This window comes from Pleuronectes platessa, chromosome 20 (assembly GCF_947347685.1).
Source record: "Pleuronectes platessa chromosome 20, fPlePla1.1, whole genome shotgun sequence".
Taxonomy (NCBI): Eukaryota; Metazoa; Chordata; class Actinopteri; order Pleuronectiformes; family Pleuronectidae; genus Pleuronectes; species Pleuronectes platessa.
In genome coordinates this window covers 10905295-10919811 of record NC_070645.1, presented here as the reverse complement: position 1 = coordinate 10919811, position 14517 = coordinate 10905295, and the positions used below count along the sequence as shown (strand labels likewise).

The 14517-nt window shown below is 43.0% G+C and overlaps 1 protein-coding gene across 1 annotated transcript in view; it reads left to right on the top strand.

The window, feature by feature from the left end:
* Positions 1-14517, top strand: part of cntnap2a (contactin associated protein 2a) — a 314161-nt gene that overhangs the window by 136838 nt on the left and 162806 nt on the right. The window contains exon 3 of the mRNA XM_053412914.1: positions 12233-12426. Coding sequence (XP_053268889.1) covers positions 12233-12426 — 194 coding nt within the window. The remainder of the gene's footprint in view (positions 1-12232; positions 12427-14517) is intronic.

Here is a 14517-nt window from a genome sequence, read left to right as displayed (position 1 = left end):
AAGGAAGAGAAACCCACACTAATGAAATGTAGAAAGGGATGATTTCCTCACCTCCCTTCATCTCCAGGTTTCCCAGCCACGTGGGACTGCCAGGTTTGAAGACGGGTCACAGAACATTTTCAAGACTGATATTAACATTTGTTTGATATTATCTTCAACAGTTTAAAAAAAAGCGTTTGAATATAATTCATTTTGAGCAGTCTCGTTTCAAAGTGGCACACAAATTCATTTCACACCTTCAATAAGGCAAAGCGACTCGAGAGAGAGGAAATTGCAGATGCTGACATAGCCTTCCTTTTAATTTGTCTGCATCAAGCTCCGCAAGCCTTGGATCCTTTGCACTTCCCATGATGCAACACGGCTGCTTCTTTTCTTAAAGTCCCTGCCACCCGACAGATGCGGAGAGATATTTGAGGGTTTGCACACGCAGACATGTGGACAGCATTTGCGAAAAAGACCACATTTTGTTTTGTTGTACTTGTCCGAGCAACTTTAAAAAGTAAGTGTGTGCAGCCTTGGACCAGGAACAGGTTGGGAAATAAACAGCACATGCATATGGTGCACAAAGCAAGCGTCCAGTTTATTTGTCCGGTGCAATGTGCAGGCGGTGGGCACTCAACATGTGCTCAGCCGCTCGCACACCGCGTCCACACGGACCCTCACTGGCTCGGGCAGATGATGAAATTAACATCAAAGTCTTGCCGACACGAAAACTATGGATTGGCCTTTGGGCCTTCCCTGCCTGCTAAACACCGAAGTCTCTTATAGTACAAGCTCTGTTATATAGCATTTCTAAAGATAAATAATTTAGCCGTAGCTAAACTACATCCATGCGTTTTTATTAGCTGCAGTGCATACTGATGACTGAGAAAAGTATGTGGTCTTTCATTTACACAGAGGTTGTTTCTTCTTCTTTCTTTTTCACTTTCTTAAAATTTGGTACAAATGTTCATTTTCATTCAAAGGTGAACTCATTAGATGTTGTCGGTTGAAGGACAAAGATGAAGGTCACAGTGACCTCATAAAAGTCTGAAAAAAATTAAATGTTGATTGCATTTTTTGGGCAAAGGGCTAATCCGAGTAATTCTTGTTTCTCATACACCATTTTTTCCGTTTCATTTCTATCTGTATTCTAAAAAATGTATTCTGAGCGGTTTCACAGCCATTGATAGTAATTTCTGATTCATAGTTTAATAAAAAGAAAATACCCTTGCTGCAAACCTTTCTTATTGAAACATTAATTACAGATTGTACTTTTAAAATCCAATCCATCATCCAATATTCACACTTCTGTTCTGGAGAGGTGTTCAAATGAGCGCGTGTTTAATTAAATAATACTTTAAGCCGTTGACTTCTACTATCTGTAAGCGGTGCAGCACCTTTCTTCTGTTTCTGATGATGTCTGTTTTGGCTGCAGATCTTGTTCAGCTCAGCGTTTGAGACCAGAGAGGCTCATGGGAGATGGTTACATTATACATTGTGCATAAAAGGAGCAGAAGGACGACTTCACAGTTCACAAGACTTGCAGAGGGATGTTCAGGCAGTTGCATGCGACAAAATGACTGATTGCAGTAACTCACAGTACAGAGCAGGGAGTCAACAACCACTGCGTTGCCCTCGGTCCGTGTTGGCTGCAGCTGCTCTGGATTCCATGTTGTTTATTCACCTCCACATTTTCTGCTGCTCTGTGCCGCAGTTAATTGTATAAGACGTGGCTGTCTATGTGATTTATGTTGCTTAATATTGCTCTTTAAAGTCTAAAGACACCTGCTGCGGTATTCAGAGGTTTCTATCAGGTTGCCCCCCCCCCCTCATTCATATCAGTGAAGGTAGGCTGAATAATAGAAACACCTCTCTGGATAATGCAACACAGCTGAACAGCACCACATGCTATGTCCTCCAAGGTGATTACACCGTTGAACACTGCTTTAAAATAATTATAATAACTATGGAACGTCATAGCCTTGATAAATGGACTGTAGGTTTACATTTACCTGTTGCACTGCCTCTTGAATGTGTATTTCTAATAATCAGTCGAATGCATAGGATTTACAGGGGGCTGCTATCGGGAGGGAGGGAGGGGGGCTTAAAGAGTCGGGAGCCTCTGGAGAGTTTCAGATGGAGGCTGAAAAGAGCAGCTGCAGTAATGGACAGTGTGAGGAAAATAATGTATTTTTTGGAAATTCGATCTTTAACACCTTTTTTAAAGAAATAATTCCAAAACAATTAAGCATTATAAAACAGTTTCATTCAACTTAACTTCTGCCTGAGCAAGCTATATTTTAATAAACAGTACTTTGAGTTGAGTAAAAAAAAGAAGTAATCTCTCTGCGGCTGGTGAGCATGCATGTGCACACGCATTACTGTGCACTGCAGCCGTGGCCAAGCATGAGATTGGCCCACTAATCACCAACACGTGGCCATTGATCCTTATATTCCATTTTCTTTTCTCCTTATCTCTCTGTTCCTCTGCCCTCCGCTCTGTCTTGTCTCCCTCTGCCCTCCATCACATCACTGCCCGTCCCCCCCCTCCCCCCTCCATCTCATTTTCCCTCCATACACTTTCTATTTTCTACAGTAACATTCTCAATCCCACACTCCATTTTCTCAGCCTGCCCCCTCTCTTTCTCGCCAGACTTCATTATCTAGTTTTTTTGTTTCTTTCTCTCCTCTGACATTTTCACACTTTTTCCCCAAAGTTTTTTCGAAGTTGCACTTTAGTCGTCCTTATTCAAATGAAGGACATCAGAGTACGCCGCAGAGCAACCGGCTCCTCGCGCGTCGCTTTCCGCTCGCTGTCATCTCGCTGGATTGTTTGATGTCTTCAGCCGTCGCAGTCATCCATCGATAATGGCGGTCCGCTCCTAATTAAATTACTCTGTCTCCATCCGCTCCCTTCGCTCCATGACAGAAAGATGAAGCACTAACAGAGGGCTAACCAGCTGTTTTCTTTCTGCCGCCTTTTTTCCCCCCCATCCGAAGCCCCGGCATCTTAATTAATTACAAAGTCATAGTCTCCGTTAATGCGGTTTTGGGTATGAAAAGTGGCAACTTTGATAAAACGCTCACTCGCATTTTTTTACGATAGGGTTTTGAACCTGCAGGCACAAAAGCAAATTGTGTCATTTGTGTACACGCCCACTCAGTCTCCCACGCTGACAGTAAGACAGAGGGAAGATGTTCGCTTGTTGTTCGATGCTGTGATCTGCCGGCGTCACTTGTGCTTTTTGTGTCGCGCCTGTCACCAGCCGCTCGTCGCTCGTCCAAAATGACACCCTGCGAAGTCGCCCTCTGAAGTCTGCTCTTTGACTCGAGAACCTCCGCGTCTCAGAGAGCCTTTATCCCCTCCTTTGCACTCTCTCTCTCTCACACACTTTCACTTGTTCGATCGCACTTTTGTTCCTTTTATCGCCCTCATCTTGCTCACTTGCTCTTTCAGCTTTACCAATGTTTGCTCTTTTTTTTTTTCCCCTCTCTCTCCTCTGACTCATTTTTCTACCAGCAGTCTATTGTGGAGCCCGGCAGGCAGCTTGACGGAGCCACCTATTTTGCGTCGCTCTGCAGTAGACAATTCAAAACACGTTTGTGTTCATCACCTGCACGTGCACAGGTTAACAGTCCAATTTGCATTTGAGAGAGATTTTCAAATTTTTAAGGCTAATTACAGAATCTAAATTGACCGTAAGTGTGAATGTTTGCATGAATGGATGTTTGTCTCTTTATGCTGGCCCTGTGATATGCTGTGACCCCGCCTCTCGCCAAATGTCAGCTGCGATTCGCTGCTGCTCCACCTGTGAATCTCAAAAGGATGTGGTGATGGATGGATGGATGGATGGATTTTAACTTTATACTACAAGTTTTGAAGGCAGATATCAATGAAATTGGCCATGATCCCCGAGATGTAATCAACCCCAAAGAGGCTTAACAATTTACCGCCAAACCATCTATTATAGATTACTGTAAATGAAAAAGAAAACTGGAATTAACATTTTTATATCAGAAAGTAACATTAACACAGATACTGATGTGTATGAAAGGCACATGTTGGCCGATTGTGATCAGCCGACTGATAAATCCCTCTGTCACCTCTTGTTACTGTTAAGCAGGAACTGTAAGTACATCTCCACGTTCACTCCCCTGCAGCTATGGACAACCCAATGACTCGTCCAGCTCGGTGAGATGTAATCACCTCCATCTTAAAATCAAACACCGAGGAGGGAACAAGACAAGAGATAAAAGAATATAACCACACAGACTTAATGAGTTAATGGTTTCAAAAGGAAGCTGTTTACGGCACTTCCTAGCTTGATAATAATTTTTTTTCCATTTTTCAGTTTTAACATATGTTTCCTTCTTTTAGTTTTTGGCTAGAAATGGGCAATAACAAGCTTGGATGGTAGCTTTGATTGCACCTTACAGATGCAGCTTTCTTCATGTCACTGAAAAACTGATAGTAGCTGTGGTTATTTGTGGTTACACTCTGCACTGATATCAGTGTGAGTCTACTCCTCACACACACTCCGACTGTGTTACCATTGCTGCGATGCTGGGTTATCTGTGTCATCACAGATAACTCAGACCTTGTTTTGCAAGCTTGGAAAGAGACCCAACCATGGGGTTGTTTTTTTTGGCCTCAGCTGGGTCTTTTTTTTTATCTCAGAAGGAGCCTCTCTGTGTGACTTCCATTTGGCCGGCGCAGCCTGTGCAGGGTGCCACACAGGAAGGTTTTCACCAGGTTGCTTGCAGACAACATATTTATTTCATTTTAATTATGTGGCTTAGTTAAAAAACGGCAGCATCATTGCCGCAGGAATCACAGATCCCAGTTCGGGTGAAGTTTGTTGTAGAACAACAGGATGTATGTGGCAGCTCTTCACACAGATTTTAAACCGTTGCACAATGGGCTGATGAATTGGTAAAGTACAGTACTTTTATGAACATTTATATATACATATGTTCATTAAAGTTTGATCTTCCTGAATAGATAATAATATTATTTATTCATCTATAACTTTTCATTGATCCATTATCTTTTTAGTACAGTATATGAAACGTTAAAAATAAATGGTGAAAAATGTCATGACCAGGAGCTGCAGTGGTGTGATTCACACGTTTGGCTCGTCACAGATCTCAAGGAAATTTGCTTCGCTGGTTTGTTAAAAACCAATAGAACCAATTTCCATCTGTCGAAAAATGAAAGGTGTTCTATTTTGCAATTATTCAAAACATAGTAAATAATCAAATTCTCCCATTAGAGAAACTGAATTGGTGATTATTAATGGCTGATTAAAAACAAAATGAGAAAAAGTCACTGACTTATGGATTAATTGTGTCAGACAAATCAATTGGATGGGAATAGTTTATTTTTTATTTCCTCAATGTAGTCTCACCACTTTTTATATGCAAACACACAGGAGTTGATGCTGCCGGTGTCAATTTTCCAGTGAAAGTTATTTCCTATCAGCAGTTGACTCTCGAGATTCATATCAGCTCCGGTGTTGAAAGGTCCGGGCGGCAGTGTTCGGCTGCCTCTGTTGCTTTCAAGTCTTTATTCTCTCTGCTCTGATCTGGCATCGTTCTTATTGTCCGTCCGTTGTCCTGAGCGTTATCTCCTGATCCTTCTCCTCCTCCGTGTTACCCGCCTTTCTCCTTTTCTTCCCTGTCTTCCTCGGAAGGTGGTGTCTTTGACCTTCTCCGCTCCCCTGCTCTCTCCCCCGTCCTCCCTCCTGCTCCCGCTCCCCTCCCCGAACATCTGCGTGTGTGACAGGCGAGAGAGCGGCGACAGTCCCCCGGCGCTCCCCCCTTTCGCTTCCTTCTTCCCGTCCTCTCACCTTCCATTCTCCCAACACCACCGGCCTCCCCCCTGTCCCCACTTTATTCTGTCATCCTCTTCTCGCTTCTCCCGCGTTCTCCCTCAAGCTTTCACCTTTCATTGCGCCTGTACCTTTTTTTTTATTTCACTCTTCCCCTGCCCCCTCCGCGCCACTCACCTCTTGTTTTCCATTGACTCTCCTCTCCTCTCCAGTCCATGACAGCATTTTCCCATCTCACTTCTCTGGTCCCGGCTTTTTCATTTTTTTTTTCCTATCCTTTATTTGTCTCTCCTTTTCCTCCCCTGACATCTGACATCAAGCTCTTACGCCCAAAGCTTTCTTCTCTCTTCACTGTTTTTCCTGAACGCTTGCCATCACTTTAACAACCTTTCGAAACCTTTGCGTCTCTCTGGACTTTTCGATCTATCTGCCTTTCTCCGACTCCCATCTGTTCTCGCTGGTGACTCTGTAACCCTAACCCGCCTTATGCTCTATGCTGCCTCTTCACCCCCTCTTCCCTCACCATCATCCTGTCCTTTCATTCACCTCTCAAAGCCATATTCCCACTGACAGATGCACTGCTATAAGAACGCAGCCTGCTCATTCATTTCAGGGTTGTTCTTTTGTTATATATCGTAATTGTAACATAACTGGCTTAATAGCTTTATTATATTGTTATAGTGAATAACATCAAGAACACATTCATCAGTTTGATAGGACCTACCTAAAAAATAACCATCTTTGAGAAAACATGATCTATTTTTGACTTTTTGACTTTGGCCCATGTCCAATCCACTAAAATGGAGGAGGCAGGTTTTCTGACCAACACTGCAGCAATATTGCAGAATGTTTTTAGCTGGTAGTTTTTATTTGGTAGTTTTTTGCTGTTATTTAAGGAAACTGCTGTGGTGTTTGTGTGTTGTCTGAGCTCAGCTGAGGATGAGTCACCACTTATCCATAAGGAGGGAGTCATTCTCAGCCTCTTTTGTGTAGAGCGTTCATATCAAGTAACAGGTGAGATGTTTACAGAGAATGTCTCTGAGCATGACGTAGGTCTCTGATTTTTATAAATGTATATGCAATATGGTGATAAAGTGTCCAATCAGCATTGGAGGAGGTGCCTGCTCTCCGAGTGCCCTTTTACTTTCAAATAAATTTGTGCAGAGGTGTATCAAGAGGTCAGTGTCAGAGGAGAACGATACAGTAGGTAGGTGATTATCTTTATCAGAGATTATTTAAAATACATTTAAATTTTGATAGAGGTAGAATATTTCGTGATGAGTTCTGCTGGTGGTGGTAGATGGGGTCGATTACTTATCATTCTGTATCGATGTTATTTTTAATTTGATTTGAAGGTATTGGAGACAATTCCCCGCTCTGACCTCATACCCTCAATCTGAGATCCCTTTCCGTTGTCCTCTGCTAAGGTGAAGGAGAGATTTGTTAAGCTAAAACAAACAGGATACAAAGTGGTGGTCATGAAACACACTGATGCAGCCTCTTGTGTTGGAGTCTGTGTGTGTGAGTTTTTTTTTGTCATTGCAGAGCAGTTTTTGGTTTGGATGCCTGCTTACGAGGCACCGGTGGCGTGAGTGTGGTTAGTGAGGCGGTAACACTGCAGGATAGAGGATATTGGAGTTTTACCATTTAAGTGGCCTTTAGCGCTGCTTGCTTTGTGTTTCTCACTGGCCAACACAGGAAAGCTGTTTGCAATTAAGCAGCTTCCACAAAATAGGGGTGAGCTTGTGGGCAGAGCAGTTTTTATTGAATTATTCCATTTTGAACAAATAAAAGAAAACATTTTACCACGTCGTTGACATCGTTTTTTAAGCTTTGTCAGATTTTACTGTAGACACTTTCACATTATCATTAAGTTGGTAAATAAACTCCAGGTGTTGACGTTGAAGCCAGTGAGGAAGGAACTGAAAACTGTGTTCTCTCGGATTACAAGCAGAGGGCCACAACACAAAGGTATTTGAGAAAATTAGACTACTTCTCACTTGATAAAAACCTTTTCACACAAAGTTCATGGTCTCAAATGCTAGTTTTCCTCGATACAGCACGTTGATTGGGTATACTGCGGACCCACTTGGAGTTAAATAGACGATCAAACACACGGTATGCAATTGGGCACGGACACCGTACGATAGACAGCAAGTACTGTAGCGCTGCAATTTCCTCAATCTCTCTGTCAGACCTCTCTCTTCTCCCAAATTTGGTAACCTGGTTGAAAAAAAACAAGAGGCTTTAAAATGGCAATTGACAAACCAATAGGTGATGCCACTCCGATTTGACCAGTGAAGCCCATTTGAAACAGGAAAGCACTGAAAGGAAGGGACATTAAGGGGCTCTTACGGCCGCTCATATATTCCCGGCACTCTGCTCTCACTTTCCTCCGTCTCTCTTTTGTCCCGAGCTCCACACCCGTAACTTTTCCACTCTCTGCTTTCCATTCTCTGTCATTTGAACTCGCATGCAGCCTCACTCTAAGTTGATGGTGTCCCCTTTTTCAATGTTTAATGGCCTCCGTTTATCTCTCTCTCTCCCAAGTTTCGCATCCTCTCCCCCCTGGGCTCTCTGTTCTCCCTCCCCTCTTCACTTATGTGCTCATCTATCACCTTCTTTACCGTCGTTACATTGCTCCCTTTCTGTCCTTTTTTTTTTTCTTTTTCTCTCCATCCCATCCGCATGCTATCTCATCTCTGGCCTCCCCAATACCTGAGCCATAAAGTCGTATCATCACTCCCTTCTCTCCTTAGCTCATTCATCTCTCTTCCTCTCCCTCATTTCCATTTTTCTGCCTGCTCCCCTCTTTTGTCAACCCCCCCCCCCCCCCCTCGCCGCCGCCACACATGCCCTCTCATCGCTTGTCGCCGGATCTTGTTCGAGGTGTCACACTGCCTCGGTCATTGTCCACTCAGCTTGCCTCCTTAATCTTTATTTGTTATGCTGTCTGTTTACTTATCACTGTCACCCCGCCCCCGCCGCACCCAATTCCTCACCCTTCAATGCTTCCAACCTTTTCTCTCCCCCCCCAGGGGAATGGCTTTGCTGCAACGGCTTTTTGAGGTATTGACATTTCCACTGATACAGGCCTGGTTATCTATCAAGGCTGGGGCTGGAGTGTAATGGCTCTGTAATTGGATAAGATATAGGACTTTCGCCGAGGGAGGGGGAAACATCGCAAGCCGGTTCGCCCTCTATTTTATCATATGACTATCATCTCTCACGCCTCCTCCGCCCATGCTTGGCATTCTCCAACTCTCATACTTGGACTCACTATCTCCCCTTTCTCTCACTGTGTCCTCATGTATCACTCTCCCCCTGTCATTTTACAATCAGTCACTCTCCTTCACTTGTGATTTCAGCATGTCGCCTTCTTATCTGTGTTGGGTCTTTTGTAAAAAAAAAAAAAAAATCCAACGCAGAGAATCAAGGAAGACGGCCGTGACATGCCACTGTTCGCAGGCCACCCGCAACCCACTCTACCCGATAATCATTTCACAATCGCTTTCTGTCACAGGCTGCACAGATACATCCTCATAGCTCGGTGTGTGTTTCTGAAAGTGTGTATCGTTTCTTGTATATTTCATACAAAAAAATGCACTGATAGCCTACATTTAGCACAATTTTGGCATTTTTATTCCTACTCCCTGTTCTTTATATCGGCAGATAAAATCAGGACAGTGGAATCCCGCCTGATATTTCTCTTTCCCATCTGTCTAGCAGTTGCCTTTTTCATTTCTTGTTTACGCACCATTTAACCTGCGGCTCATTTAACCTGCGAGGTCCAGGGGAGTTTGGCCCTGCTTCAGGTAGACACCTGGAGGTGTGACGGGGGACGCAATTTGTCTGGCAATGAAGCCTGAGCCATGTTCAGGCTAGCACAAGGTTGCTGACTGCCATTTAGTGGATTATATAACAAACCCAGCAATATACTCCAACTGTTGAGAGTGTAGCCATGGGAAAAATGGCACTGCAAGGATTTCTTTTGATGCTTTCAAAGAGAGTCATTTTCATCCGAAGCAATATTTCACCTCGGTAAAAATGTCTTCCAACTTTGGTGCACCCATAGAAGATCATAAACCTTTCATCTTTGGGGCAGTGTTCTCGCAATCACCAATCAGCTGCAACATTAAAACCAACAGCCAGTCCTCCAGTGCTGCCAAAATAGCTCTGACCCAGAGGCATGCACCTCTGAGGATGTCTGATACCGAGATATCAGCTCCAGCTTGTTTTTCAAGGATAAACAGAGAGATCTGGAGGCTGAGTCATCACCTTGCACTCTTTTTTTTTTTCTTGATCAATCACCAGTTCCTTTCCTGGACCACTACTCACCGCTGATTACTGGGAAGACCCCACAAGACCTGCCACTTTGGGGATGCTCTGACCCATCTAGCCATCACAATTTGGCCCCTGTCAAAGTCGTGCAGATCCTTATGATTGCCCATTTGTCCTGCTTCCCACTTCAAGGACTAACGTTCACTCGCCTCCCAACATATCCCAACCTTTGACCGGTATATGCCAAAGTTCCTGTGGGCAGCCCTTTGGTTTAGAGTGAGTTAAGGTGTTCAATTAGTAATTAGATAAGCCAAAGTAAAGGGGAAACTAGTTACATTTTGACTTTATAAATCCAGTAGTTTTCTCTTGCAAAGATCACCAAGTCTACTGCTTCTTATGTTATAAGAATATTGATTCTAGTTCCCGCCAGCCGATACCAGCTGTCTGCAACAGTAAAAGACGACAGGAAACTCGAACCAACGCTGCAGCTATAGCTGAGGAGAAACAAAGACGTAGCTCCACAGCTTCTTCACTATATCTTTGTCAGATGAGAAACCTCACTCCTTCTACTCCTGCCTGCGATGCACAGTAGGTTTTGTCCGGGGGAATTCCTGACTGTCAAGCGGGTCAGGATGGCAGAGCGGGCGATCTTTTGTTTTGCACTCGTCAGCAGCACCACACATTTTCTGCTTTTACTCATTGTGCACAGCGGTGGAGGGGGAGAGCAGGAGGCCGTTGACATTGAAGAAAAACTAAGAGGAAGTGGAAACATCCTCCATCCTTCAGCACAAATTTGTGAAAAATGTACTGAAGAACTCGAACAAAGAAACGTTATTGATACAATACTTTGAACAGGAGTGATTTTATAGCCAAGATAGGTCTACATTAAATATATTGTGTGTATTTACGAGATGTCCTTAATTAAAACACAGGTCAAGTTTGTGCCGCAGACTCAGATGATGATTTTGTATTTTTTACCTGCCCTATAGACATCCCTTATTTTTTGGCATACACAAGCTGTTAGCTTCTTGTCTCCCAACAGAAATGAATGCATGCACGTCCAGGAATGATCTCCTACGGTTGCCTCTGCTGCAGCTGCTCGGCAAATGTTACATGCTCTTGCTGTTTTCTGTCCACTGAAATTGCTAAACGCTTATTTTGATACAGTCTATTGACTACACACAGCACAGCTTACTTTGCAAGCCCTGCAAACGTGCTAGTAGACGCTTGCAGGGCCGCTGAGTGTGCTTTACTTTGCAGCACCCCAAACAAGCACAGAGACTCCTGTGTTTTACATAAATGGAAAGCACTCATTCACTTTGGTTGTGTTTGTGCTTCAGAGTATTTTCATTTTGATTTATTTAAAGGTAAGGTGTATCTAGGTAAAATCTAATACCCGTGTTAATCTATGTACATGTTCTTGTAGAACTTTATGATGAATAGATATCATCAGTAAACAAATTGTAATTGTGGTTTCCCACACATGGCCTGTTGTTTTTCTCTGAGCTGAAACTGTGTCGAGCTGTAGTTATATGTATGATGGTTTGATCCCTTAGCATTTATTAAATATCATACTGTGTCTTGCATGCGGAATTCCTCCTGAAATGTCAAAACCAACATTGTCATTTCTCAAGAAGCGTAAGTTTCTGCCACGTTGGAGAGTGAATCATTTATGATTAAGATGAAGAGTAGCTGGTGACATATCTTTAAAGTCAACAGGCTCTAACCGTGTATGCAAAGCTCTTACTAAAACATGACTCCCCCCATGCTATCCCTGTGTCTGTCTTGGAGCAGATGTGAAGGCCACTCTCTGCTGGACACTGACCATTAATAAAAGGGCAGAGTATAAGCTTTAAACTACACATTCACTTTGTGAAGAGTCATTATGGTGGCACCAAGCTGCTTCTCTGTTTGTCTGGGACCCCGGAGCTGATCAGCAAGTCTGTCTTCGTGTGCAACAGACAGCACTTGCTCGTTATTGATGTACATACTGAAGAAAAAACATATAAACTCCAATTTGTTGCTTTTTATGTATTTATCCCTTGGTCAAGAATAAAAAAAAATACTATTCCAACTATACCACGAAAGCAATTTAAGGATGGACAACCTTTTAATACAAATTATCACCAACTCTGCAGGTGCCGGTGGCTGGTCACCTCTGGACAGTGACCATTACCAGTGGCTACAGGTGGACCTGGGTTCCAGGAAGCAGGTGAGCGCCATAGCGACACAGGGTCGCTACAGCAGCTCTGATTGGACCACGCGGTACCGTCTCCTCTACAGTGACACAGGACGAAACTGGAAACCATATCACCAGGATGGCAATATTTGGGTGAGTGCACAAGGAATAGGTCTGTTTATTGTGTGTACAATGCTCGGAAAATACTCGACCCTGTATCTTTTTTTTATTTACCGTGTTGATGATTTTCTCTAAACTAATCAATGTGTGATTTTGAGATGTAGGTGTTAAAACTAATGGTCAGAAAGGAAATATCTTAGTGGTGATAGAAGAGGGAATCAAACGACCCTCCGCTGTTACTAAAAAATGAATAGAATATTTTTCTTGCCATTATTGTACAAATGTGAAGTCCTCCTTTCACCCTCACATAACCAGAAGCAGAAAAACCTTGTGTAGAGGGGCAGCACATGGTGCTCATATGTATTCATCAATCAATTAACCCAACCTTTATGTAACATCTGAGCGATGCACGCTATTCAAGCAGTGCTGGCTTCAAGACAGTTGTAGGACAACATTAGGGACTCTCTTTATCCTTTGACATCGTATGGATGTGATCTCTCTCTGGCTGCTGTGTCATCTGCGTCTCTGGTTCCAAAACAACAGACATCCATCACCTCACTGTTTGTAAGCACTTCAGTCGGGGCATCTCAGAATCCATGATCATTAGCTAATGGGTTAATGGCCCACAGTATTCACCGCTTCAGCTTGGCGGAGGGCTTCAGGTGATAACAGATGGGCTCTCAGCTCGAGGAGAGGAGAGAAGAAGAATAGGCCTGTCATGAATAACATTGATACACCAAGCTCAGCAGAAATCTAAGACCCGGGATTGGAGGGGAGGGGCTGTTTTCATGTTTGTCTCTGATAGTGGACTCACACAGGTTTTTCTTTTTTCAACCAGTCCATCAGATTCTCATCTTCTTGAAGAGTCTGTGTAGAAAATGGCCCTGGACATTGCCAAACCCTCAGGGTATTGTCTACTGCAGTAGACCATTAGTTACTCATTGACAACGTTGTCAGTGACAGCCCACGTTTAATCAACATAATTATGTTGTGAATGTATTAGGTTTTGAAAATAGTCCAAACAAAACAAAGAGGATATGAAAATGCAAGGAGGGTTAGTTGAAAATGACTTGTTTAACTGTAAAAGTACAAGACAGAATGCTGTTTATTTGTATTTAACTATATTTATCCTTTATTCATCCGATTTGATAAGGAAGTCCTCGTATATAGTTATATATTAAGAGTTTTTTTTATGTAAAAAACTTTTTGCATTGAGTCCAACTTCCACCACCGACAGGTGCTTGTTTCTTTTCTTCCTCTTGACTTTTGACTTCCTCTCTCAAACTTGAAAAATGGCAACATTACAAATCACAACTTTGAGTTTCCTAACTCCACCAAGAAATGATTGTCTTTCGAACACCACAATTGCATCACAACTTGCACAGTTGTGACGCAACAGTTGTGTTGCTCAGAGCAACATGAGGGCCGGGTTTGAAGGGTTTTGACCAATGAGGCCTGAGTACGCAGTAACAATCTAATGACTACTGAGTATTAATGGGGTGGAACATCAACATGATGATGGCCGTTGTTACTGGTGTGAGCTTCAGGCTCTCTAGTTAAGTGTGTTTTCACTTTCCCAAATTGGCCCAGTGTTTGTTTTTTCCATGTGTGGGTTTTCCATCTGTGGGTTTTCAGCTCTGCATCAGACCTCCAACAGCTTCATCATTATTCTTCTAGGACTGGTCCCGGTGACAAATATGGATCTTTTACAGATGAAAGTAAATTAAGCCTCAGTCTTTGTGTGCTGCATCATAATTGTTTGCTGATTATCATTTACGCTGAAGTGTTTTCCTTCTGCCATTAACCCTGATTTATTACCTCTAATATTTCTGCAAATACTCCAAAACACATTCATCTCTCTGTGTTTTTGTAGCTACCGCACACAGTTTTTCTCTTCCAGTTTTGCCTAGTTGTACGGCATATATATTGCTTTTTAATGTATCACCAGTGTTATTCAAAATATTGTGCATGTAAACAAATATAGAGCCAATAATTTAAGGCCGGGCATATACCATCAATAACCCCTAGAGTAACAAGCAAAAACTAGAGCCATTCGTTTCTCTCTGTCTCTTGTTTTATTTAGGTCCATTTTAACCCTTCTCCCTTCCCCTCCGTTTTGTGTGT